Source organism: Pararge aegeria, chromosome 2, assembly GCF_905163445.1.
Source record: "Pararge aegeria chromosome 2, ilParAegt1.1, whole genome shotgun sequence".
NCBI classification, from domain to species: Eukaryota; Metazoa; Arthropoda; class Insecta; order Lepidoptera; family Nymphalidae; genus Pararge; species Pararge aegeria.
In genome coordinates this window covers 13223106-13246808 of record NC_053181.1, presented here as the reverse complement: position 1 = coordinate 13246808, position 23703 = coordinate 13223106, and the positions used below count along the sequence as shown (strand labels likewise).

The 23703-nt window shown below is 33.6% G+C and overlaps 1 protein-coding gene and 1 long non-coding RNA gene across 5 annotated transcripts; one reads left to right on the top strand and one right to left on the bottom strand.

Moving 5' to 3' along the window:
• Nucleotides 1-10586: 10586 nt before the first annotated feature.
• On the top strand, nucleotides 10587-14950 carry LOC120634813. 4 transcript variants are annotated; one of them, XR_005659260.1, is made up of 5 exons: nucleotides 11559-11679; nucleotides 11786-11877; nucleotides 12773-12857; nucleotides 13871-14015; nucleotides 14494-14950. It is a non-coding gene; the product is annotated as an uncharacterized LOC120634813 (long non-coding RNA). The 4 variants fall into 4 exon arrangements; XR_005659258.1 differs by having other exon boundaries at nucleotides 13871-14018; XR_005659257.1 differs by lacking the exons at nucleotides 11559-11679; nucleotides 14494-14950 and adding an exon at nucleotides 10587-11073 and having other exon boundaries at nucleotides 13871-14106.
• A 2713-nt stretch (nucleotides 14951-17663) lies between these two features.
• LOC120632821 lies at nucleotides 17664-21117 on the bottom strand. The gene has a single exon (XM_039902847.1). The coding sequence runs from the start codon at nucleotides 20784-20786 to the stop codon at nucleotides 19014-19016; it is 1773 nt and encodes a 590-aa protein (XP_039758781.1). The 5' UTR covers nucleotides 20787-21117; the 3' UTR covers nucleotides 17664-19013.
• Nucleotides 21118-23703: the final 2586 nt, after the last annotated feature.

Sequence of the window (23703 nt, the reverse complement as noted above, 5' to 3'; positions counted from 1 at the left end):
TTTTAGTAAGTAGGGCTGTCCTGAATGCCGAATTAGACACGACTTAAAAAACAGTAAACATAATTATTTTATTTTATTTTTGTCAGCTTTTTCATTTGTTTGCCCACACACTATTGCTGTTTAAAGATAATTATATGAAGTCACCATGAATAATTTAATTCATGCATAATTCGCTATACTTAATCCGTGAAAAGTGCTTTTAGAGTATAAACTTTTAATAAAAAGAAAGTAAATAAAAGCAATTGAAATGATTTCCTATCGGTTTATTGATCCTTCCACTTCGATGTGTCTGTCGTACCTACCTACAACTGACAACCCTGTGCTTCATAAGGTGAAAAACATAGTCGTACTGTGTAAATGAGTTTTGAATCCACACTTTCACCGAATGTTGAGTTATGTTTGATAATTAGTATGTAAAGAAAACGCAAATATTACGTTACTGTAATAGACCTTTTGAAGGCAGTTTTGTTGCGATGGGTACAAAACTGCTGACTAGGTAGGTAGGTTAAAAATTTTACGTGATTTAAGAATTAGCCCACAACAAATTTAGCCGGATGTTATTTCAGTTACTGTAGTCTCACATTGTCTCTAGTCAAAACAAAAAATCTTAAAAATAAGTAATTCTTTTTACTGCGGAAGATGTTTTTATAAACTTATGTTGTCTTATTGCATGACCGCTGATAGTGATGTCTTACCGTATTCTGTGTGACAGGAATAAGACAGGAATGCCAATATAAATCTTCGAGTTATCGGAACGACGATTTTTTTCCAATTACCCTTCGACCATCCTTATCAATCCATTACAAGCCCACTATAGGGTCTCCTCTCAGAGAGAGAAGTTTAGATAATGGTTTTTTTCGTAGATCACAAAGTTGGCCTGAATTGTAGACTTCACACGCCTTTGAACGTATGGAGAACTCTCAGGCAGGCAAGGTTTTCTCACGATGTTTCCTTCACTGTTAGAGCAGGTTATGTTTTATTTGCTTAAATTAAACATAACTCATAAAAGGGCGTGCCGAGATTCGAACTTTTTCTCCCGGAAAGGGAGACCGAAGCCTTTGATCATTTTCCTTTTACATATTATAGATACTATTAAATTTCAATTTTTCCTAGTTAATTAAATGACAAACTGATTGCGGATTACTTTCCGGCTAAACACACAAGGGACGCTTTTAGTATGCTTTGGGAAGTTTTGAGTCCCTAACAAAAAATGAAATAATAGGAAACGGTTGTCAATACTTTGACGTTTTTAAAAAGCCGTCGCAGTAATGAATTAAGTATAGAAGTTGCTTCATTTATGGGTTCAACTGATAAAATCAAGAACAAACAAAGAAGCTTGAAATAGAAACCCCGGAAAATATTGAAAATCTTTTTATAAGAGCAGCGTATTCCAGCAGCGCCAGCTATGTCAATACAAGATGACGCAAGTTCAAGACATCAAAGCAGAACGTTCCGACACGAACAAATAGCAGACAGAAGCCTTGCACTTGAGTCAATACTGCAGGGGTTCAAACACCGACTCGGTATGGCTTCAAGAGCGAAACTAAAACTCCTTGCTTCGTCATAGTCCTAAGGATCGGTTTCAGACGACGTGTGTCGCGTTGGATATTAACTGAGTTCCAAAATGGCGGAGCTTCTCATGTGTTGCGGTTTGTTTATAAGTAGCATTCGTAACTATGTCCTACCTAAATCGATATTTTTATTTAGATCAATCTAACTAACCTTAGCTAATTGTAAACAAATATCGAGTTGTCATAATTGCAACATAAGCGTAATATTAATTTCAAATTCATATAAAAATGACAATGGAGGAAATATGGTCCCTTTGCCACACCTAACGAATCGACCCAAATGAAGAACAGCATCGACATGTGAGCTTTAAATGTGACATAAAGTTTAATATGAAGACTATGCGTGACCGACGCGTGGCCAAACCGTAGTCAAAATTCGTACTTAGGTTACTGACACAGTTGCTTTTATAGCCTTAGATAGGTATTATTGGCCACAATGTCACTCTAATTGTATTAACTACAAATGCAATCGTTAAGTTAGAACTTACGTACTAGATAAGGCTTTAAAAAAAATCTTCAAAACTAGATGGAAATGAAAAAAAGGTAATTCTTGTAATATTGGTAAATACCTTAGTTTTATCGTTTATCGGCTCATGATCAGAAATACAGGTTATTTTTGCAAGCGTGCCTTGTTTAACCCAATACTGTCCATTTTCGTATCTAGGTCATCCGATATCAGATATGAATTCTTACGTTTATCTAGAGGATGTACTTACAGTTGAAAGTTGGTGGTTATGTGCTAATTATTTATTAATTATCAAGCAGCAACCGAAAATTCCAAAAAGGAATATGTTCTTAATTCAGTTCTTTTTGTGAAACCCTAAGGGTGCGAAACATCATAATAGAAAACGGAACCCTCGTAGTTAACTAACAACGCTTTGCCGAAGCTGCGTGGTGAACTCTAGGTATGTAATACTAGTTTGTAGGTAATGGTGGCAATTTGTTTTACAATCTGGTGAAATCTGTTTTTAGCCAATGAGTTTCAATGAGAAGATTAAGGTCAATATTAAGATTCATTTTTTACCATCGAACCGCGAGGCACCGTAAGGATCTGCACCCCTACGTTGTTATTAAACCATGGAATTAGACGCGCATAATTGCTTTGCATCCTCGTTTCTGATTCACATTGCATAGATCTGGAATCCATTCCAGCTTCCAATTCCCCATTACCTTTAATTTGAGTACCTTCAAATCAAGAATGAATAGGCATCTTCTAGGCAAGCGCGCTCCACCTTAGGCAGCATTATCACTTCATCGGTTGTCATGCGCTCGTCTATAATATACCTACCTATATAATAATTAAATAGTTCAAACAAACTAAAAAAACACGCTTGGTATAAAAAACTAAACTAATTTCTTTCTTTTAGTTTATTCATAATAGCGATTTTTTTTAGTTTTTCTTGATCTATTATTTTTATTAGAGCAAAATTAATCGGTAACCCATCCACCATTAAAGAGATAAAATATTTTTTTTTTATTCAGTGTGCCCGTCTCTCGAAATGCAAGTTCTAATTATTATTTAATTATTAAAACAGGCCATTAAAAAGTAATAGCTAACGCCCTCTACCATCTAGTAGCTTAATGTTTTCTGTGGAATTTGTTAGGTACGCGAACGCCATAGGTTTTTTACATTTGGGTCTAGATGGCGCTGTAGTAATTAGTAAAAAATCTTATTTTTTATAGTGAAAATTGGAATAATCTTTTCAGATTAGTGTATTGTCATCGGTCCTCGATATGTCTACAAAGTTTGAAAGAAATCTGACCGTTTAAAGTGGGTCAAAATCGCGCCCAAAGAAGTCGGTTACAAACAAACATACAAGTGAAGCTAATATAAAGCGTGTAAAAAGACAGTGATTTGTAGGTCTGAAATTTAAAATAGTTTAAAAACAGTTTAAAGTATTTTAAGTAACCAAAACACAGTATAACCATTCTGTCGGTACACCTAACACGTTAATTTCATCATCCTTCATCATTAACAACCCATTAAACCGACCCACTACAGGACACGGGTCGCGTCCCAAAATGGGAAGGGTATAGGCCGTAGTGCGCCACGCTAGCCCAGTACGGATCGGCGGACTTCACTTGCCTTTAAAAATATTAAGTTTAAACTGCACATAAGTTAGAGTTAGAAAAGTTAGACGTGCGTGCCAGTGTTCGAATTCAATCCCTCGAAAGTGAAGGAGGCCCTCACCACGATGTTATCACCGCTTCCTTACTTTCGTTTATTTGTGAGACCTTCTTAGGTTGGTATGAATTACCTAAGCATTAAGATATTAAGCCCAATGCACTATAGCTATAATTATAGGCATATATATAACCTAGGCACCTATAACAGAATTTTTATTTGATCTAATTACATCACATCTTACGATCCAACTAAGTTAGGTTGATGCGTCCCTTACCGACATAATTGCTATAATCCCAAACAGTTCCTGCCTTCATTACTTCACGAGCTATTACGCGGCTCGTTAGGTTGTCACGTAATTCAAACGTTATTTTATGCTCCAGCAGGAAATAAATTATGGGAAGATCTGAATATAAGGTAGATAATAATAATGTGATATGTCGCTTCCTTGTACATACGTGATCCGCCTCAAGGCGTATCATTAGAGATAATTAAAAAAATGTGTTTTGTTACAGTAAATTTATAAAGTGGGTAAATAATTAAACTTTTGAGAACTATAAATTCATATTTGCCAGATATTTATGTTCATGACATTGAGTTGGTGGGTATTTTTATATAAATACGACTGCATTATCGATGCACCGCAGTCCTAGGTAGGTACATGGATTCGAACGATGCGAAGATACTTCCCGGTGTCTTAGTCGTTTATCAGTTTATTACTTTCATTATTAAATATTTAGGTACTTTATAAATTATCAAGCGGGCTCTTGGCAAAGTTTGATATTTACCTACACCATTAAAATAAATGTTTTAAGTGTATTTTTAATGGAACTTTGAGTCCCAAATAACATCGGCGATGAGTTTGTTTATTTATTTTATTTTATTACACAAATTACTAAAATTAATATTCATCACATCTTGAAACTCACATGAGTTTGTTTGTTTTTGATAGCGACTTAAATCTACTGAACCGCTTTATCATAGATATTTTTATCATACCTAGATAGGTAAAACAATCCCATTTGGGATTACCTACACAACATGGCATAAAAAAGTCCTCCTTTTTTTAACTAGGTTAAAAATTGAGCTATAGCTATGATTTCAGTGACTTGCTCAGATTTTTTGATACAGCGGTAGGATCAGGACACAGTAGTAGTAGTAGTAGCCTCATGAAACATACCGGAAAAATCACTCTTTAAACCGGATATCGTTAGGGTAGGCAGTGCTTTTACGAATATATAAAGTGCATGCCACTGGATATTTCCATAATCACGTTAACTCAACGAACACATGGAAACGTTATACCCGCGTCAGCTTGCTAGCGTTTAAGGTACCCCACATTATAAAATGGCTTCAATAAACATTTATGAGTTGGGAGACGACTTGCCATAACTTTTTAATTAGCTTTACCCCTATACCTTTTATCTTTACGATCAATATTTGTACCGTGTTGTTTAAATCGTTAAAAGTTTCGCATACTTACCTGATATCCTGAGACCAAGAAGTCTCGAGTACCTACCTGACTAAGTCCGAAGTCTTGTGGTGCATTGGTAAAATGGTAAAGGGGAAAATATCGAATAGTTCCTGAGCACACACTTCAAAATAAATCCTTTAAGACTGCAGAGGACAGGCCACCTTACGATCATTAATTTCTGAGAATTGCGTTGTACCTACAGATTAAGGGTAGGATTCTAGATAAAACGCCCTAAATGCCCTCAACGTATAACGGGCAATTTTTCATGAATACAAGCGAGACACCACCGGTGCGTTCTCAGTACTAAGAAGTAACGTGGAGGATCAAGACTTTAATCTTTCTCTCCTATGAATGAAGGGATCCTTGCCTGGTTTTGGAAATAGACTGAGAACAATAAATTGGGTCACTGCTACTTAGCTGCGAAGATTCGTCGCTTCTCTGGGCTACAAAAACTTGATCTTCGTACGTTGGCTAATATCTTTTTCTAACAGGATAAGTATATTTCGAAGAGTGATGTGCTAAGAAGCTATGCGATATTTTTGCCTTTAACCTTTCAACCATTACTACAATAAATCGATTGTGTTTTCATCAGTATATTTTCAATATCCCGAAAACTCGTATAAGTACAGCGGTTTACTAGTTATGTGTGCATAGGGTTTGTGAAAATCAATGTTGTATTTGGTTTGTATTTGGTACCTTTCATTCAAACAATAGTGAATAGGCATCTTCTTATCAAGCGCATCCCATAATGGGCCACATCTACTATTTCCATAAGTTGAAGTGAAATTCAGTGGAAGTCCAGTCTAATTGCCGATCTAGAATGTGCACATGTCAAAGTCTCAGAAGAAAGGTGGACTATGAACAAACTCGCTGAACTTGCAACCTGATGCATTGGCCAATGAGGACGTGACAGCATCCGGCCTCGTATTGTATCGAGAAAGGAGAGACGTGCTTATGTAGGTTAGGTCAGTGATATGTAATTATTTCTAAAGTTATAACAGGCCCATTGATTAACAGGTGATAGAAGGACAGCTAAACTTTACCGCCCCAAGTACCTCAAAGCCTTACCTATAGATTTAATGCGAAAATAGGCTGTGTCAGAAAGACAAAGACGCCAAATATGATCCTCTCGGATCCTTTGTTTCTTCATATCATGTTAAGAGCTACGAGTATACGAGAGTTATGAATGCTCCAAGCATTTATTTCTTCTCGCATCTGACTTTAGTCTGCCGAGAAATACCTACTGTTATAGGTTGAGGCTGTGTCTGGGAACAAGGACATCTATTTCAATGGGTTTGACAATTAACACTCTAAAGTAGTAACATCTTACTGCGTTATGCTTGCAGTTTGACACGTGTCACTGCGGTTAGGGCACGGATAAAGGAGGTATCAGATTCGGTTCTTCTTGAACGCGTCGGTTGGTTAAGGCATGAAAGTTTAGACAATGAAATTTCGAGCAGTTTGTATAGAAAATCTGTCTAATATCCCCCAGTAAGGTTACCTGAAGATTGTTAATAATATCTAAAATATTTTCAACTTGCACGTAATATCTTGGTACCGTGACATTCTTATTTTTCGATTCAAACAATAAGTCGGTACCTACCGTTAAAGTGCTGTAAAATAATCATCGTCTACCCAGAGCACGGGTCTCCTCTCAGTGTGAGAAGGGTTTAGGCCAATTGAGGACTGGCAGACTTTCCACACTTCTGAATACGTTATTGGAAACTCTCAAGCATGCAGTTTTCTCACGATGGTTTCCTGCATGTGATATTTAATTGCTTAAAAGCGCACTTAACTTATAAAAGTTACAGGTGCGTGCCGCGGTTCGAACTCAGCACCCCCAGAAGTGAAGCCTCAGTCAAAACCATTAGGCTATCACCGCTTTCCTGAATTAATACATTCTTGAGTTATTTACAATCGTGAACTAGGTAGCCTAATATAAAAATGTTCAGTAGCTCTTTTTGTATGTAACAAATGAATTAGAAACAAAACACATATCGGCGAGTAATCCAGAAAAATTCCAGGAAGCTAAATCGGGCATCCTGTACTTAAAACAACAAGATGCAATGTTTTTACAAAGGTAGGTACAGCTGCATCCTTTTCTTCAGTCAAGAAATATTTATCTTAAAAGGCTTCGATTAATTTCTAAAAAAAGTAACTCATTTGCATCCGGTCATCGGTCGGTAGATTGTTTATGTCTAGTGTCTACTCAAGGAGTTTTACTTATTGCAATTATTTCATATTCAAGCAGAGATTCCTTCTACCAATGCTGGTTACGCAAAAGACCGTTTGACAATCCAATCCTCCTACTTTTATACGGCTCAGATACCGTTTACAATGTCGACTTTAAATATGATTGGCTTGTTTTGTTGTTACAACAAGACAAGTCAATCATATTTAAAGATATAAGTTTCATCTTAATATATTTTTATATTAAACTAAAGAGTTAAAACATTAAATATTTGGATAAGAATAATTTATAATGGAGTAAGTAATTTAAACAAAAAAAAATATCAATCAAATTTAATATCAATCAAACTTGTAGCGGCGACACAACTTATAACGAAGAAGCCTTAAACTGAAATGTGACAATATTCAAAACATTACTGCTTGCAAATCAATGCTTATTATAATTAATAACTGAAAAACATTACGGAATATCTGTTTAATGGCCCTTTATTATAAACAAGTAAGACTGTCCATCTAAACTCTACAAATAATTGTACAATACTAGTTTTATATATGAAGATTAAAATATACATCAAATAATCCGATAGGGCCGATATTGATACATTTTTATCCTTGACAGTTATATTATAAGATCCAACCTACCATTAAGCAGTTGTTTATCATTTTTTAATGTAATAGTATATGGGGCGCTGGGAAGCCTGGTTTTCGTTCGTAATTTCGTTGGTAAAAAACAATGGGGTTCATAAACTGTTGAAAAAAATTTAAAGTTCTTATGTCAGACTTTCATACGATATTTTTACTGCTATAATAAGTAGCTAATATTACTTCCCCTTTGTTTTTTCTATGTTTCGTAAGGTTCCGTCAAAATCAGTTCAGCAGTTAGAAAGATGAGTCCGGACACAAAGACAGAAAAAAAACATCCGTTTGTGTAGGTCGAGCCATACTATCATCGTTCGTTGGGGTTCTAAATGGGATTGGAACTAAATTGGTAGGAAAACCAAGCAGGGAGGAGACAAAAATTATATACTCCGATTTTATCACCTGCACGGCTAGCATGGGCGACAATTATCTGCCGGTGGAAAGGATATAAATATATCGTCTCCCACAGCTTTATAAACTCTCAGAACATTGGCGCACCAGTGGAAATAATATCGAAATAATATATGTGTAATAATAAACGGGGGTAAACTTCTCCTATTCCATATTCCCTTAATTATATCCCTTGTCTGCTTGTGTATACCAAGAGTTGATAAAGCTGTGGGAGAAAATATTTTTTAACACGCTTTTATTAGCTTCACCTGTATGTATGTTTGTATGTATGTTTGTAACCGACTCCTTTGAGCTCGATTTTGTCCTACTTTGAACGGTCAGATTTCTTTCAAACTTTGTAGACATATCGAGGACCGATGACAATACACTAATCTAAGAAGATTATTCCAATTTTCAATATAAAAAATAAGATTTTTTACTAATTACTACAGCGCCATCTAGACCCAAATGTAAAAAAACCTATGGCGTTACCAACAATGTAAAAAACCTATGGCGTTACCAACAGATTGCGTTCGCGTACCTAACAAATTCCACAGAAAACATTAAGCTACTAGATGGTAGAGGGCGTTAGGACTTTTAAATGGACTGCTTTAAATAATACCCGCGAAGGGACTGTTATGGTAGTTACGTCTTAATATAGATTCCTGAGTGGGTAATGGGGTTCTTACCGTACACATTAATAATTTGGAAAATAATTACAGTTACTTAGAGATATCACGGAATTGATAGTAGATTAAATCAAATAACAGTTTAAGATAAACCAAACTAAAAAGTAGAAAATAAATAATAGTTTAAAAAAAACTAAAAAACAAATATATTTTATTTAAAACAAAGCGTAGGGTGCTTTTTACGATATTATCAAAATAATCATAATTCTACTCATATTTGTTACCACCATGACTTTTGACACCATGCACCCCACGCTTATTTTACAATAAAATATTTTTTTTTATTCACACTATTATTAATTTATATTTATTGAATTTTTTAACACTATTCTTAATTTAAATTTATTTTCTATTTTTAGTTCGGTTTTCTATAAGAAGATTGTTTTTTTAGTTTTTTTTAAACTATTATTTATTTATCCTTTACCCGGGGAGATAATTGTATCCAGCCCATGCTAGCCGTGCAGCAGGGCTGTACCTCAGATGACTCTAAATTTAGTTAACCACTTTGGAAGGTTGTCATCAAATAACGCCCAAACCATTATTATGCATTACGTTTGATACTCAGTTGAAAACTTAAGTTTCAGAAAGCCAAATCGGGATTTATTTAACACGTTATTCGGTGGCAACTTTCCACATTGGCTAGCAAGTTTGGTGGCAACGGAGATACGGAATCAGTCTGCAGTTGTTTTAGATACATAAGACACAATTTTATGTTATTATAATGTACCTATCTACCTATAACATGTCAGTTTACTGTCAATCGACTTTCAGGGTTAGATTTATTATTTTACCATTATACAAGTGCCCGTTTTCACAAAACTTTTACCACACCGATTAAGCAGTGCGTAATGTTTAAAGAACTCGTAAACTGACACTTGACAGATGAAAGGTTTTTTAAATACCTTAAATCCATACGAAAAGTCAAAATTTTATGATACAAACACAAAATATCGCACTTTGTGACAAGAATCAATGATCATAAGAGTTGCCTAGTGAAAATTGATTGGTGAAAGGTAAATGTTTGTCTGGAATCATCTTTGACTACCTACGCATTACTCACTTCGGCATTGCCTTTTTCGGCGTTAGTGAAACCGTAAAAACTGTACCTACTTATATTTTAGGCAAAGCGCTTGCATATTATTTGCATGAAAATTTTACTATGAAGTCAAAAGTAAAATTGGGTTGGTTCCAGGACCAAAAATATCTTTATTCAAATCAAAGATGGCACTTTTGATGCGTACATTGCATCTAAAAGGGTACCTACATGGTGACGAGATGACGGCGATTACTAGGTACATTCGTAAACATCAATAATTCTTAATTTTCGTGACGTGCAATTCATAGTGAAACATGCAATACATGGTGCTAAAGTGCATTGCCAAGCAGTTCACGCGTAAAGTTAAGATGAACGGCGCATATAAATCAGTTATAGAATTAATCTGTGGTCAATATTAATCGCATGTGTATTACTTTTTCTGAAATGCTTTAGAAATTAAAGGCACTTACCTCTTATAAATATAATATTAGTAGTCCAGCGTAATATATTTATAATTACGCTGGACTACTAATAAACGTCTAACTATAGTTTAATAGAGGTCAGTGCAGGGCATAACTGGTCTGTGATTGAGGACTCTATGGCCAAAAAATAAATAAAAAAGTTACAATAAATAAACACTCCAAGAAGAAAATAAATCAAATCGATTAAGAATGAAGTATGAATATCCATAAATCAGGAGCTTTCTGTAAAAAAAATATATTATAAATTATGATTATCTTAAATTAATGGGAAAACGTTTTGTGCCAAATGAGCCCAAATCCTGATTGAAAATTATTTTCTCAACTCATATAACTAACTGACTTTCAATCTACAATCTGCAGAACTAGTTTAAGAGTCAATGATTCTTATTTAATAATGATAGCCAAAATCGCAATCTCCTGCACAGGTGATTGTTTGCAAAAAAATATTCTTTGGATTTTTTGAAAGAACCCAATAAGGTAAATAGAATGTTTACATGCTGATAGATAAATTAAAAAGACTTCGAATCAGTCCAAACGAATCTACAAGGCAAGTAAACGAGCTTTCTTTAATTTGCTTAATTTTTGAGCAATATTTTAATTATTTTAAGCAGACTAAGTAAGTCACAATTTTCCTTTCTGTGTTAATGGAGTGTATTCCACTCTGGTGTGAGTGGAGATGGAATTACATTCACACTTCACACAGTATTAAAATAACTCCTACATACAGTATTCCAAAGATTCACATAAGTTATCTATCATCATGGTCATCATCATCATCATAATATCAACCAATTACTGGCCCACTACCACCCTAAAAGATAACTTATGCATTTTATTTTAAAAATTACGACAAAACCTTTTTTAAAAAAAAAAGATTGAAGCATCAATGATCATCAACAACAGTTGGTCTATTAAGACCAACTTTTGGTATATGCTCATTTAATTTATTTATTTATAATTACAGCTATTTAAAAAAAACATGTTGATCTCTAAAAGAATAATAAATCTATCCTATGGGAACTGTACATGACGGGATGCAACATAGCCTATATGCTATTCCAGACTGTACTTAATCTCATTCAGGTACATTCAACCATTCTGCCTTGCTAAAACCCTTCCAAATTTTGGCATTTATAGTATGAGTGTAGGTTATATTTATCTGCTTAAATATTTCTGTTAAAACTTTCAGAAAATGTTCTCTGACATTGCCTACATGTTTTGAGAGCCTACAAGATGCTGTAGTGAGTTATGTACAAACAATATTTGTATAATAATATGAAGGTAAATATGGTTTATTTAGAACACTTTAAAATTTTATTTAAATATATAACAAATACAAATAGGGTTGCCAGGACCCCATTGCTAATAAATAGCCAGATAAACCTGCCAGTTTGGGTAAAAAGGTGGGGCACTTATTGAGGATTTCATGTCTCAGTATAAAAAGGTAGGACAAAAAAGAATCAAATCAATTTTTTGATTAAATTACCAGTCACAGTTGACTCGTATGGGCATGGGCATGGGCATTCAGCGCTCACTTTTCTGCGAAATGTAAAAAACCTAAGAAAAGCAGGTCAAGCTAGACACAATTTATTTTGGTCGGACACAATAAAAAGCCTAACTATGTCTGCCTTTATCAGGACACCTGGCTATGCTATATACATATATGCCACACCTATAACATTAATTAATTAATAAATATTCTTTTATTGTAACTTTTAACATTAGTATGTTTTTCAAGGTAAAAAGTAACCTGTGTATTAATAATTAATAAACTCATAAATAAGGTTAAAAAATGTAAAAATAAATCCTAAATGTTAATGTGGATTATGGAGTATAAGCTATAGATTCTCAGAATGACACTTAAGTCCATTTAGTTGCTTTTGCCTAATGTGTGTATAGACAGACACACAAAACACAAATTAAATAAAATCTGTTTGTATTCTATATAAATATTTAAGCTTACCCTGATCAACATATTTATCTACAACACTTGGCACGGTCACACAGTTACAGTTACATTATAAATACCTCCGGATTTGTCCCCTCACAGGCTTCCTCTAAAAAGAAAAGAGGCATTTATAATATAGTCTCCACACATGCCTGCTGGCTCAGTTGTGAATTTGAATAGTGTACCTATATTACGAAACAATATAATATTAGTAATGACACTTTTCAGGTCAAGGGTTACAATTCTTCAGCAGTAATGTGTCCAGCAAATGAAGATCTTTAATAATTGTTAATGGTTTTAGAAACTTACAAAGGTTAGAATCATACAACTTTTCTTTAGATTAAGAAAATAACCTCAATAAGTAAATTCATAATGTTAATAAACAAAAATTACAAAATTGAATTTTTCTAGTAAAGTTATCAAAGGTCTCAGGTACCTTTTGATATGTGAAAATTGATGTAAGAAGTTAGATTGTACTTATTTTTTAACTCCATGTATATTATTATTCCTAAAAGGTTTTTTTCTCCATAGATACCTACTTCATCATCATATCAACCCATTACCGGCCCACTACAGGGCAGTAACGTCTACAAAATATTATTGTACAAAAATCTCAATGACCACTAGTAAATAAAAAATATATAAATAAATAAAAATTACAAATTATTACTTTTCACACCTTTTAGTACTGTTATATAATTTTTTCCTTTATTTCACATTAAAGATACTCACATTACATTTAATTTTTGATTTCAGTTTTTCATGTTTATTTATTTCATAATTTTTGATTTTGTTTATTATTTACCTCTTCGATGATTTTGTATTTCTCGATGTAAAAAAGTTTGTGTTAATGTAAAAATATCTTTTGTTTGTTTATATATTATATTCTATGTTATTGTCCTTTTTTATGATTATTTTGTTATTGTCTAGTTGCGAGGATTCAGTGACGACGACGAAGATAATGGGGCTGGCTGAAAACCAGTACTGCGCGTTTTAGTATGCAGCTATACTGAGCCAGCTCCTTTGTCACACATTTTTTTTTGTTTCTATGACACAAATGTGTGACAATAAATACGATTTTTCTTTATTTCTTTTCTTTCTTTGAGGGTCTCATCCCACAATGAGAAGGGCTCACTGACCCAATTGATATGCTTTTTTGAAGATTATTTTCCACCTTTAATGACAAAAGATATAATTTGTGTTTTCAGTATAAATGCATAATGTATTAAACAAATGTGTCATTAAAATTAAACTAACTTTTAAATTTTTTAAGAAATGTTTGTTTTATAATTTCCATAAGCGAATTGGCCTTTTTTTCTCTCGCAGATGCTGTGCCTTGCGATTTCTGTTAGATCTCAGCTCCATGCACAGTCAATATCTAAGGCGAGGTCACTCATCAAGGATATTTATGTTTCATCCCTACCTATATGTGGTGTAGTTTTGACCATATACTCCACAAGCCTTTAATACAGTAGTATAGTCATAAAATTTAGTATAAAGCTTATCATAAATATATTTAAAGACCCACCTGGCACAGCGGTGAGCACTGTAATCTTATAAGATTTTTTTTATTCCACTACAAGTTAGCCCTTGAGTACAATCTCACCTGATAAATTCAAATTAAAAAATGTATTATTAATGTAGACCCTTATTACAAGCACTTATGAAGCGTTCATAATAGAAGATGAAGAATATCGAAGTGATGATGCAGTGAGAATCGAACCTGGAACCTCGTACATAAATTCACAGCGCTCACCGTTGCGCCATTAGTACTGCATCGCTGTCGCTATTTATGTTAATGTTACCACCCGTTACCTTCCTGTTCATGGCTGTAGCCGCTGTTGTGATGCTACGCATTCCGCCTGAAAGACAGAATTGTGCTTACTGAGCGCTTTGGCGATGTTTATTTTCTTTATGTTCTTCTATTTATTTACCTATCTCTTTTTCAGGTTCTCACAACCCTAAGAGATTCGAGCCTATATATATTCCATTTAACCGACTTGCAAAATGGAGGCGGTTCTCAATTCAGTTTTATTAAAAAATGAACCGACTCTGTTATACAGATAAAAATAAATAAATATCTTCTCCAAAATTTTTAAGTTTGCCAACTAAAATGTAGATACTACTGGTTCTTTTCTTGCTTCTATACAAAAGTTACCTATACGAAGTATATGATCTAACATAGTAACTTTCTACATTTTACTTGCTTTTTAGTTTTATAACAAAGTCGGTTCTTCTTTGTTAAATAAATTTTCCTTATCTGTCTTTTTATGTCAGAAATCTTTTACTTTTTTTAATTCTGCCTCATCCTCTGATAGGACCTGGCATTAAATAATATGTATGCGAATATAAAAATTCAGGCATGTAGAAATTATATAGTAAACTATTTTTGTAATAAAGTTCTTATTAAAAAGTTTCATTTTTATTAACCTTTGATGTCACACACCTAAAGATTTCACTCTATTTACTATTATTCAAGTAGGAGAGACCAGGGATGATCATGAATTTTCAATTTTCTATTATTATATGATGACGCCGATGTTCAAGATTTTAAGACAAACGACCAATTAAAAAGGGAATATGTTACTACCGTCCACATGTGCCCAATGTCCATAGCTGAAACTCTAGTTATTGCATTCAATTTTTATTGGATCTGCTGTTCCAAGAGGGTTCCATGCAAGCTAAACAGAAATTCTACGTTGGATTATTTTTATCCTCAGATATTGTTGCTTCTTTTGTTTTTTATTGTTTTATTAAAGTAAAACTTCTTTAGGCGCGACTAGGGAGTAACTTTTCTGACGGAAGTAACTACTTTCCGCTATTTAAAAATAATAATTTTGATTGGTCCTAAGGACCTATATGTCATATACTCCATGCTTCTGACTTCTGACCAGCTAGTGGCTAAAATCATAATCAATTAAGATTATTTATTTCCAATGTTTTTAAACGGATCAATTATGAATAACAAAGTGAATAAACAACAGTTTTAAAAAATATATTTTAAATTGCAAAGTTTTTGATAATCTCTAAATATACTTGTTTATTTATTACTCTTGTTATAAATAAATTTTCGGACGATTGCGACATTCTATAATATTTAATGACAAGGTTATATTAACATGTGCTAACGTTCATTTTTCTGAAATGAAAATATTTATAAAATGTAAATTTTAAATAGAATATAAAATGAAAGTGAATATTAAATGATATGGCGGAGTCCCAGAAACATTTTACTCTTTCAACTTTCTTAAATTTATTTACTCTTTTCGCTTTTTTCTTTTTATTCTTGAATCAGTAAATCAGTATCGGTAAATAGCTGAACAGGTTGATGAATTGTGTAAAATTCTCAAATGATACTGATGGAATACCCACATCTGCCGAAATCGTTGTCGACAGCAAGGCTAGTGCTGCTACAATCCACTCAGGGGTCCTTTGCAATACCTTATGTTTGTAAACAACTATCAATAGTAGTGTTACTGGTGGTAACGGTGATACATTCCCCGATATCATCAACCACAGACTCACACACTCTCTAGGGGCAGCGAATGGGTTGTACAAGTAATGATGATGAAAAGGATTATTCATTGGATTTATTGGACCACTTTGTATCTGGATTGAGTCTGGTTGAGAAGTTGCAATATTTTCTACTTTTGACAAGTAACGAAGCTGGTAGATAAGTCAAAATCTTAAACTGGGATAAAAGTAACAACTTATTACTTTCATCCCTATATAAAATCCTACATATATAATTTACCGAATTTGGGAAACTAAAGCCCATATCTTAAAAATCCGTTAGTAGAATACCGTTTCGAATGCCAAAATAAAAGGATGAATAGTTATGATATGAAAGGTACTGCCACTTGATAAGCAAGCTGTAACCTACCATCTTAAAAACAATCACAGTTGAAAAAAATTGTTAAACCTTTTTTGTTGGTAGTTTTGCGCCACCGACTCATTCAAATTCAAGGGTAATTTTTTTTGTTAACACCATCTCACAGTACATTAATATTAATGGGGGGTTTCAAAATGGATGAGTTTGGTGATACAGGTATCAGTAGGCACAGATAACATAACTTTTTCAATAACTCATTTGTGTTAGCTTTGTAAAATTCATTTGAAATTTTAGGAATTCGATAATTTAAAAGGAATAAAGATTTTAGTTATTTTATTGAATAGTTTAAAGATATAATCATCACAATATTTGACTTGCCGCGAGTGTTTATGTCACGTAACAACTGTGGGTATATTCGTATGAATATCGGAGCGATTTGATACAAACCCCCCCGACGACGTCGTCGAGTCCTAGGGCTCTTCCCATGGCGAGCTCTCACCAGCTCTCACGCTCCCCTCACTCCCCCGATGACGCCGTAACAACCCCGCGGGTGGTTATCGACAAGCATCCGAAAGTTTATTAAAACTTCAGTCTCTTAACACCTTAGAGACTCTGCAACCAGTCAGTGAATAATCTCTGGTATTCAGGATGTAGATTTGATGAGTAGCGTCAATTACGCCCAAAAAATAATGCCTTAGATTATCTAAAAATAAATAAGGTTAATTAATGCTTGTTGTTGTGGCGGATGCCCGCCATCTTGAATATTGACAGCGAATTGCTATTCGCTCTGATATTAAGCTCAGTTTGTGATGTTGTAGGTAATTTTACTTACATTTTAATTACGCGAGTAACATTTGGTTTGAGTTAAATAAAAAGATGTTAAGATCATTTGAGTAATGCATCACTAAATAGGTACAACAACTGATATTTAAGCTGTGACTTTGAGAGTAGGTGATTCAGTTAATTATTGTCTGAATACCTTCAGTTTTAAGATATTGTTTGATAATTGTCAAAAGAGATGACATTTGGTACGTTCATGCTGTGTTACTTTGCCTCCCTGGTGGTATTACTTCCGTTTTCCACTATGTTCACAAAACTTAGAAATGATAATTCCCAAATCATCCCTGCCGGGATTAGAACCTGCTTCTACAACTTATAAAACTCCACCGCTCCAGGGAGGTCATCAACTGTTAAAAACAGAATAGCCATAATAGTCTATGTGAAGAGTCGCACATAGCCTATCATGGTAGGAAGTAGGTAAATAAATTTCAACACATTATGCACAATTATAATCATTATTTAATAGTCAGACTACAATACAATACAAATACAATATAATTTAGGATTAGTACTGCTAGGACCTTATTGGTTGCAGTGTGGTATCAAGTGATAAAAGTACCCAAGTTTTATCAATAGTACCTACCAATATAGTTTAATTTTTTAAACATTAGGCTGGTACCTTCGCTTGGCGGATATCAAACCCAATACATACAATAAAATGAAAATATAATTTATATGAATGAAAGAATACGGTAGAATGACAAGTATTTAAACAATATTATTGTTTGTTACATAAAGCAGAGATATAAGAATATCTTATTTGATTGATTTCACTGCAAAACTAGTTTGCAGTAAAATCAATCAATTGAGATGTAGATCATTAATTTTTCTGACAAACAACACCAAAACTCTTGAATTTTTAATACAATTCTATTATTTGTTAGAGCAGCAATACAAGTACTTACAAACTATTAAAATTTCAACTTGCAAAACTAGTTTGCAGTAAAATCAATCAATTGAGATGTAGATCATTACTTTTTCTGACAAACAACACCAAAACTCTTGAATTTTTAATATAATTCTATTATTTGTTAGAGCAGCAACACAAGTACCTACAAACTATCAAAATTTCAACTTGTATTTCACCAACAACAAGTTCCTACTTTAGAAGACAGTAATAAATAAAAGGATACTAAAATATAAATATTTTTTAATACCACTACTAATGGTACTTTAACATTCACTTTACTTCTTAAATATGAATTTTCTTTAATAAATCAGAAGTTTAATGAAGGATCTAGAGCAGAATAATTGATTGATTGAGTTCAGGCTAACCATTTATTTTTAAATTGTATATAATGCATAAGTAAGCATAGCTCTACAAGTATGCTTTACTAAACAATATTTGTTGGGGAAACACACCAGAAAACACAGCATTGGTGTTCCCCAATACTCCCTAATTAGTCACAATAAGTCTAACAATATGGACTGACAACATTCAATATGTAGCAGGGAATTAGTGGACTTAAGCAGTTTAGATTTGGAATTAGGAAATCCTAAAAATATCTAATATTCTACCAGAGCACATTGTTTGAGATCATGAACTCAACATACAGATAATATAGTATGATACAGATAATAAGGAATTTTTGGTGATTCAATTAGAAGAGGGCAAATTCAAATCCTTGCATGGGTAGTTCCCAAACTGTTCTGTGGAATATAGGACTATGTTTACAGAACACATTATAAATATTAAATATAAAATAGGCCTTCCGCCGAGAGGAAAAAGTAAAAAAAAATAGATACTCATTAAATGATTACATTATGTTTTGTAGAACAAATGATAACTAATTATGCTTACAATAAATTCAAATGAAATACATCAGAAAAAGGATCACATATTAAAAAATTGTTCTTAAGTATCTTTAAAAGTATCTGCCTTCGCCTAGGGCCCCATGGGTCGCTAATAGTTTGCATAATTTTTTTTTTACCACTGCAGGATGAATAGACATACAAATACATACAGTATAAGGTTTTACAGCTATCAAACACAAGATATGGATCAGAAAAATTTTTAGTATCTGTATCTAATATGTGAACATTTTCTAATGTTTTACTGAGACACATCTCTTCAAATAATTCTCGAAAATCAATACTTCTATCAATCAGTTGAAAATTTTTAATAGACTTACTTAAAGCTATAGATTTGGTTATAGAAGCATAACATGAACAACAGGAATTAGCTTTTACTGACAATGTAATAAGTTTATCACAGCTACTAAATAGAATATTAAAAAAATCTACATTATAACGTATGTGACCACTTAAACTTAAATAAGTTAATTTTTTCAAATACTCACAGGATGAAGACAGGGTAACAGCACTTTTGATATTATTTTCAAATAGGAGTGACAATTGTATATTACTTTTTTCTTGGAATGCAATGTCAAAATTAAGTAAACAACTTGGAGCAGCAAGTCTTTTTCTTTTGAAACCCAATGGGGGGCTTTCAGGTTTTCGCTCAATTGCTTGAGGAATGGTAACATAAAGGTCATAACCAGAAGCTACTGGAGTTTCTGGTAAAGAATCAAAGTAACAAGGAAAAAAGGGTTTCAACTTACACCACAAATTTAAGAAGAATTTTTCGTCAAATGTTGTCATGCTTTTGTTCCATAACATTAAACACACATTGCCATATAAGTCAATCATAAAATTATTTGTAATGTTTAACTCAATGTTCTCAAGTAGGTGTGGGTTGGAATATTTTTTTAAAAAACTCTCAAATAAAGGGGAAGCATAACACACAGGTTTTGTTAGGCAATGCTTTCTGATAATTATAATTATTTCATATTCTTTAAAATCCAGTTCATCAAAGGGAGACATATTATTCAGGGAGCCATGGTTTTGAAATTCACCATGTTGATTTGCAAAATGATGTGACATACATGCCGCTGACATTTGAATCATTGTGCTTGAAATATATACTGTAAAGTTTTCAAAATTCATATCATTTGTTTTTTCAGGGTTTCTATCTAATGGGTTACAATCGATTATTGTGTATTTTAAACTTTTTAAATGAGCAAATCTTAAGATAATACTGGGTAGATCGGAATACAACATAATGCGGAGATTACCCACAAAGTGGACATTCACAAAGTTTCTGAACATATCTTGATATTGCCGAAAGTTTTTAAGATACAATGATACCTCGTGTGGCTGAGTTAAGGACTTTCCAAATGAAAAATTAATACTTATGTCTTTTATTGTCGGGCATAATTGGTGTATGTGCAACAAGTCTGTTATATTGATTTTGGTGTGTGTTACATCTAGGGTTTCCAAACACTGCATCCTCTTCACGACCGGTATGAAGACAGTCTTGTAAAGTCCACACATTCCACACAAGTTAAGCTCCTTTAGATTGGTTGATAATTTTTTGAATAATGGCAATTTGAATGTTTCTGGTTTTGCCGCTGCACTCAGACTCAAGTTACAAGATTTTATAACTCCATAGGTAAAAATAATATTCCGTACACGCTCGAAAGCTGTACATATATTGTTTAATGAGCTTATGTCCAATTTTTTGATTATAAAAATAACAATTTCATCTGGCAAGGTTTCCAAAAAGCTCATTTTGTTGAGTAGAAATTCACTAATGTTATTGGATGCACTTTGTCGTAATTCGAATCACAGATTAAGAATCATTAAAATATCAGATACATTAAGATCAACTCCAAATAATAAATATTTATTTACATTTTACTGATTCAATCAGACTAGAATAATCGTGAATGACCTATGGCGGCTGATGCCTTGTCCTTAACCTTTCAACACAAAAACAATCAATCAATAACACTGACAGTCGACAGATCAATACCTATTAAATCATAGGTAAATTGCGCAAAAAGGGATGTTACATGGCAACCCAGAAATCCACCGACTTGATAAAGTTGTAGATAAATAATGGATAGAACAGTCTTCATAAGTCCTTGATATTATAATCCATAATTAGGTAAGTGTATTATAAATCTGTAACTGTACTCTATCTGCACGTTAAATGTAACATACCATAAATTAAAGCAAAGAGTTTGTATATTGGCCTCTCAGATACACGACCGATTTGAGATTTGTAGTATTTGCTGCGACGGCTACGTAGACAAAGAAACTTTATTACGTAAAGCATAAGAAAGAAAGAGATGCCAATTGTATTTTTGGTCCTTACCTCCGTGGCCTTTTTTTGTTGCCCACAAATGTCAAATATGACGTATGTGAGTCAAACAGTTGTCTTCGAAAAAGCTTGTTCATAAATCAAAAGAAGAAGAAGAAAAAGCTTGTTTTTATAATTCACGTGTTTTTCAGTTGTCTGTGATATTTACTTTCATTTTAAGTCAATAAGTTTTGTGGTGTGTGCACTATAGAATAGTTTTTATGGCTGCTAAGGCCCAGCGCACATTAATAAGCTGGTGTAACATGCACTCATAATTTATTTGTGTTCATAATTACTGAATAGAGTTTTTATAACGTTGGAGATATTTTTAGAGATATCAAGGATAGAGACTTCTTTTTGTTGAATATTTTATGTAAATAATTTATATATTTTTTAGATTTCTTGTATTTTGTATCGTCTTCAGGCACTTTTTGCTCCAAGTACGAGTCCGAGTGCGACGGCGCGCAGGGTGGCAACCCTACGCGCCGACGCACTCGGCACGTTTTAGCGACAGATGATTGTCGATAACTTTCAAACTATATTCTCCGATTACTTAGCTCAAAAAGACAAAGTTGTACTTTAGTCAATGTACTTTAAATATGGTGACTCAACCACAAACAGACGGAATTGACGTTTCTGGCGTACTTATGGAGTAATTGTACTTAAATAAGTTTAGATTTATTTTTAATACTTGTAATAAAACAACAAACGGAAGTATTTTTTGTTTTTATTTTTCCTATATCAGATACTATTTTATAATTATGTTGTTTATAATCACATTATAATACAAAATTTTATTATTTATTTTATAAAACGTTTGGCAAGACAACCCAGCACACAGCAACACCTAACTTCCAAGCGAGAACGACTGTACTGGCTACGCGAGTTCGGGACCTGTCATAGAAAATACTTTTGTTTGAACAACTTATGACCATTGAGAAATCTACCAGCTTTGCTGGACTCCCCCTTTCTCCAGTAATAACGAATTTGGGTCTTGATAAACAAACTGTAGAGGCAAAAACTAAATTCAATCAAATAATAAATCAGAATTTGTCAGACTATCTAACTGTTTTGCGTGACACGGATGCGTCCAAGTTGTCTAACGATGGTTGTGTTGGGGCAGTTTGCTGGATTCCCAAATATAGTATAAGCTTAAAATTCAAGTGCCTACCGTAATCCTCGGTTTTCACTATCGCAATCCGAGTCTATAGCAATCCTTAAAGCCATCCTTTTTGTAGAATCTTATAACATTAAGTAATCCATTATATTGACTGACTCCATAAGCTGTATTCAAGCTCTTCAGGCAAACCCTTTTCGAAGGAAAGCACTTATCTCCATCATCTTTCAAATTAGGAATGGACTTCCCATAGGATCCATGCTCTTGCCAGCAAAAAGGTCTATCTGTCACTGTAGCCTGGATACCAGGTCACATGAGTGTAAAAGGTAATGAGACTGTTGATGTGTGTGCGAAACTTGCCATTGAGATGGGTTCTTTAGTCCATTTTAAAAACTTCCCGCAAGATCTACGTTCTCTCGCAAATACTCACCTTCGAGATACCTGAAATGTATGTATGACTTTTAAAGGCAAATTCTATTCATCAGTTCAACCAGATATACCACGCAAACCAAGTGTTTGACGATTTTAAACCAGGCTTAGCTATTCTAAATACATACTGACATATATATCTATACAGTTGTTGTTGGTAGTGGGTTTACTGCAAACCATAGTAGGTACTGTCAGTCGGGAATGGCAGAGCGTTGTTATCAAGTTACTCAATATAAACTGTCAGAACCGCCAGTAACACCCGCTGTCGGCGATGCCCACGCCATCTTCCGCAGGCCATAGTTCCTCATATCGTCGCCGTCGCTATATACGCTGGCGCGTTGTCGCTTCAGCGGGGGTGGTTGTAGCTCTTAAAATATGAAAACACAGCACAGTTTGCGTGTTGGTCCCATAGTTCCACCAAAGTAAACTAGATGGCGCGCAAGTCATTAAAACAAATTGAAATGCATTGTAATATATGCCGCGCATTCGTTTTTAAATATATATTTTCTGTTACTTGTCTATATAATAGTAGATTGTACTACAGGGCATAAAACAACCCATTTTATGACCAAGTTACTCTACTCTTCACTTAGAATGCGAGGAAATTTATTTGAGGTTCATTTTCCGGGTTAGATCAAATGATACTGAAGTGAACGATAAAATGGGTTTCATGACCGGGTTTAAGCACTGCGTTTTCTTTCGATTGTGAAGAAATAAAGTCAAAAAGTCAAAGTCAAAGTCAAACATTTCTTTATTCAAATAGGCACATAGATGGCACTTTTGATGCGTTATTATAT

Coding starts and splice junctions, on each gene's coding strand:
- LOC120632821 (XM_039902847.1), bottom strand. CDS start 20,786: ATGAGCTTTTTGGAAACCTTGCCAGATGAAATTGTTATTTTTATAATC.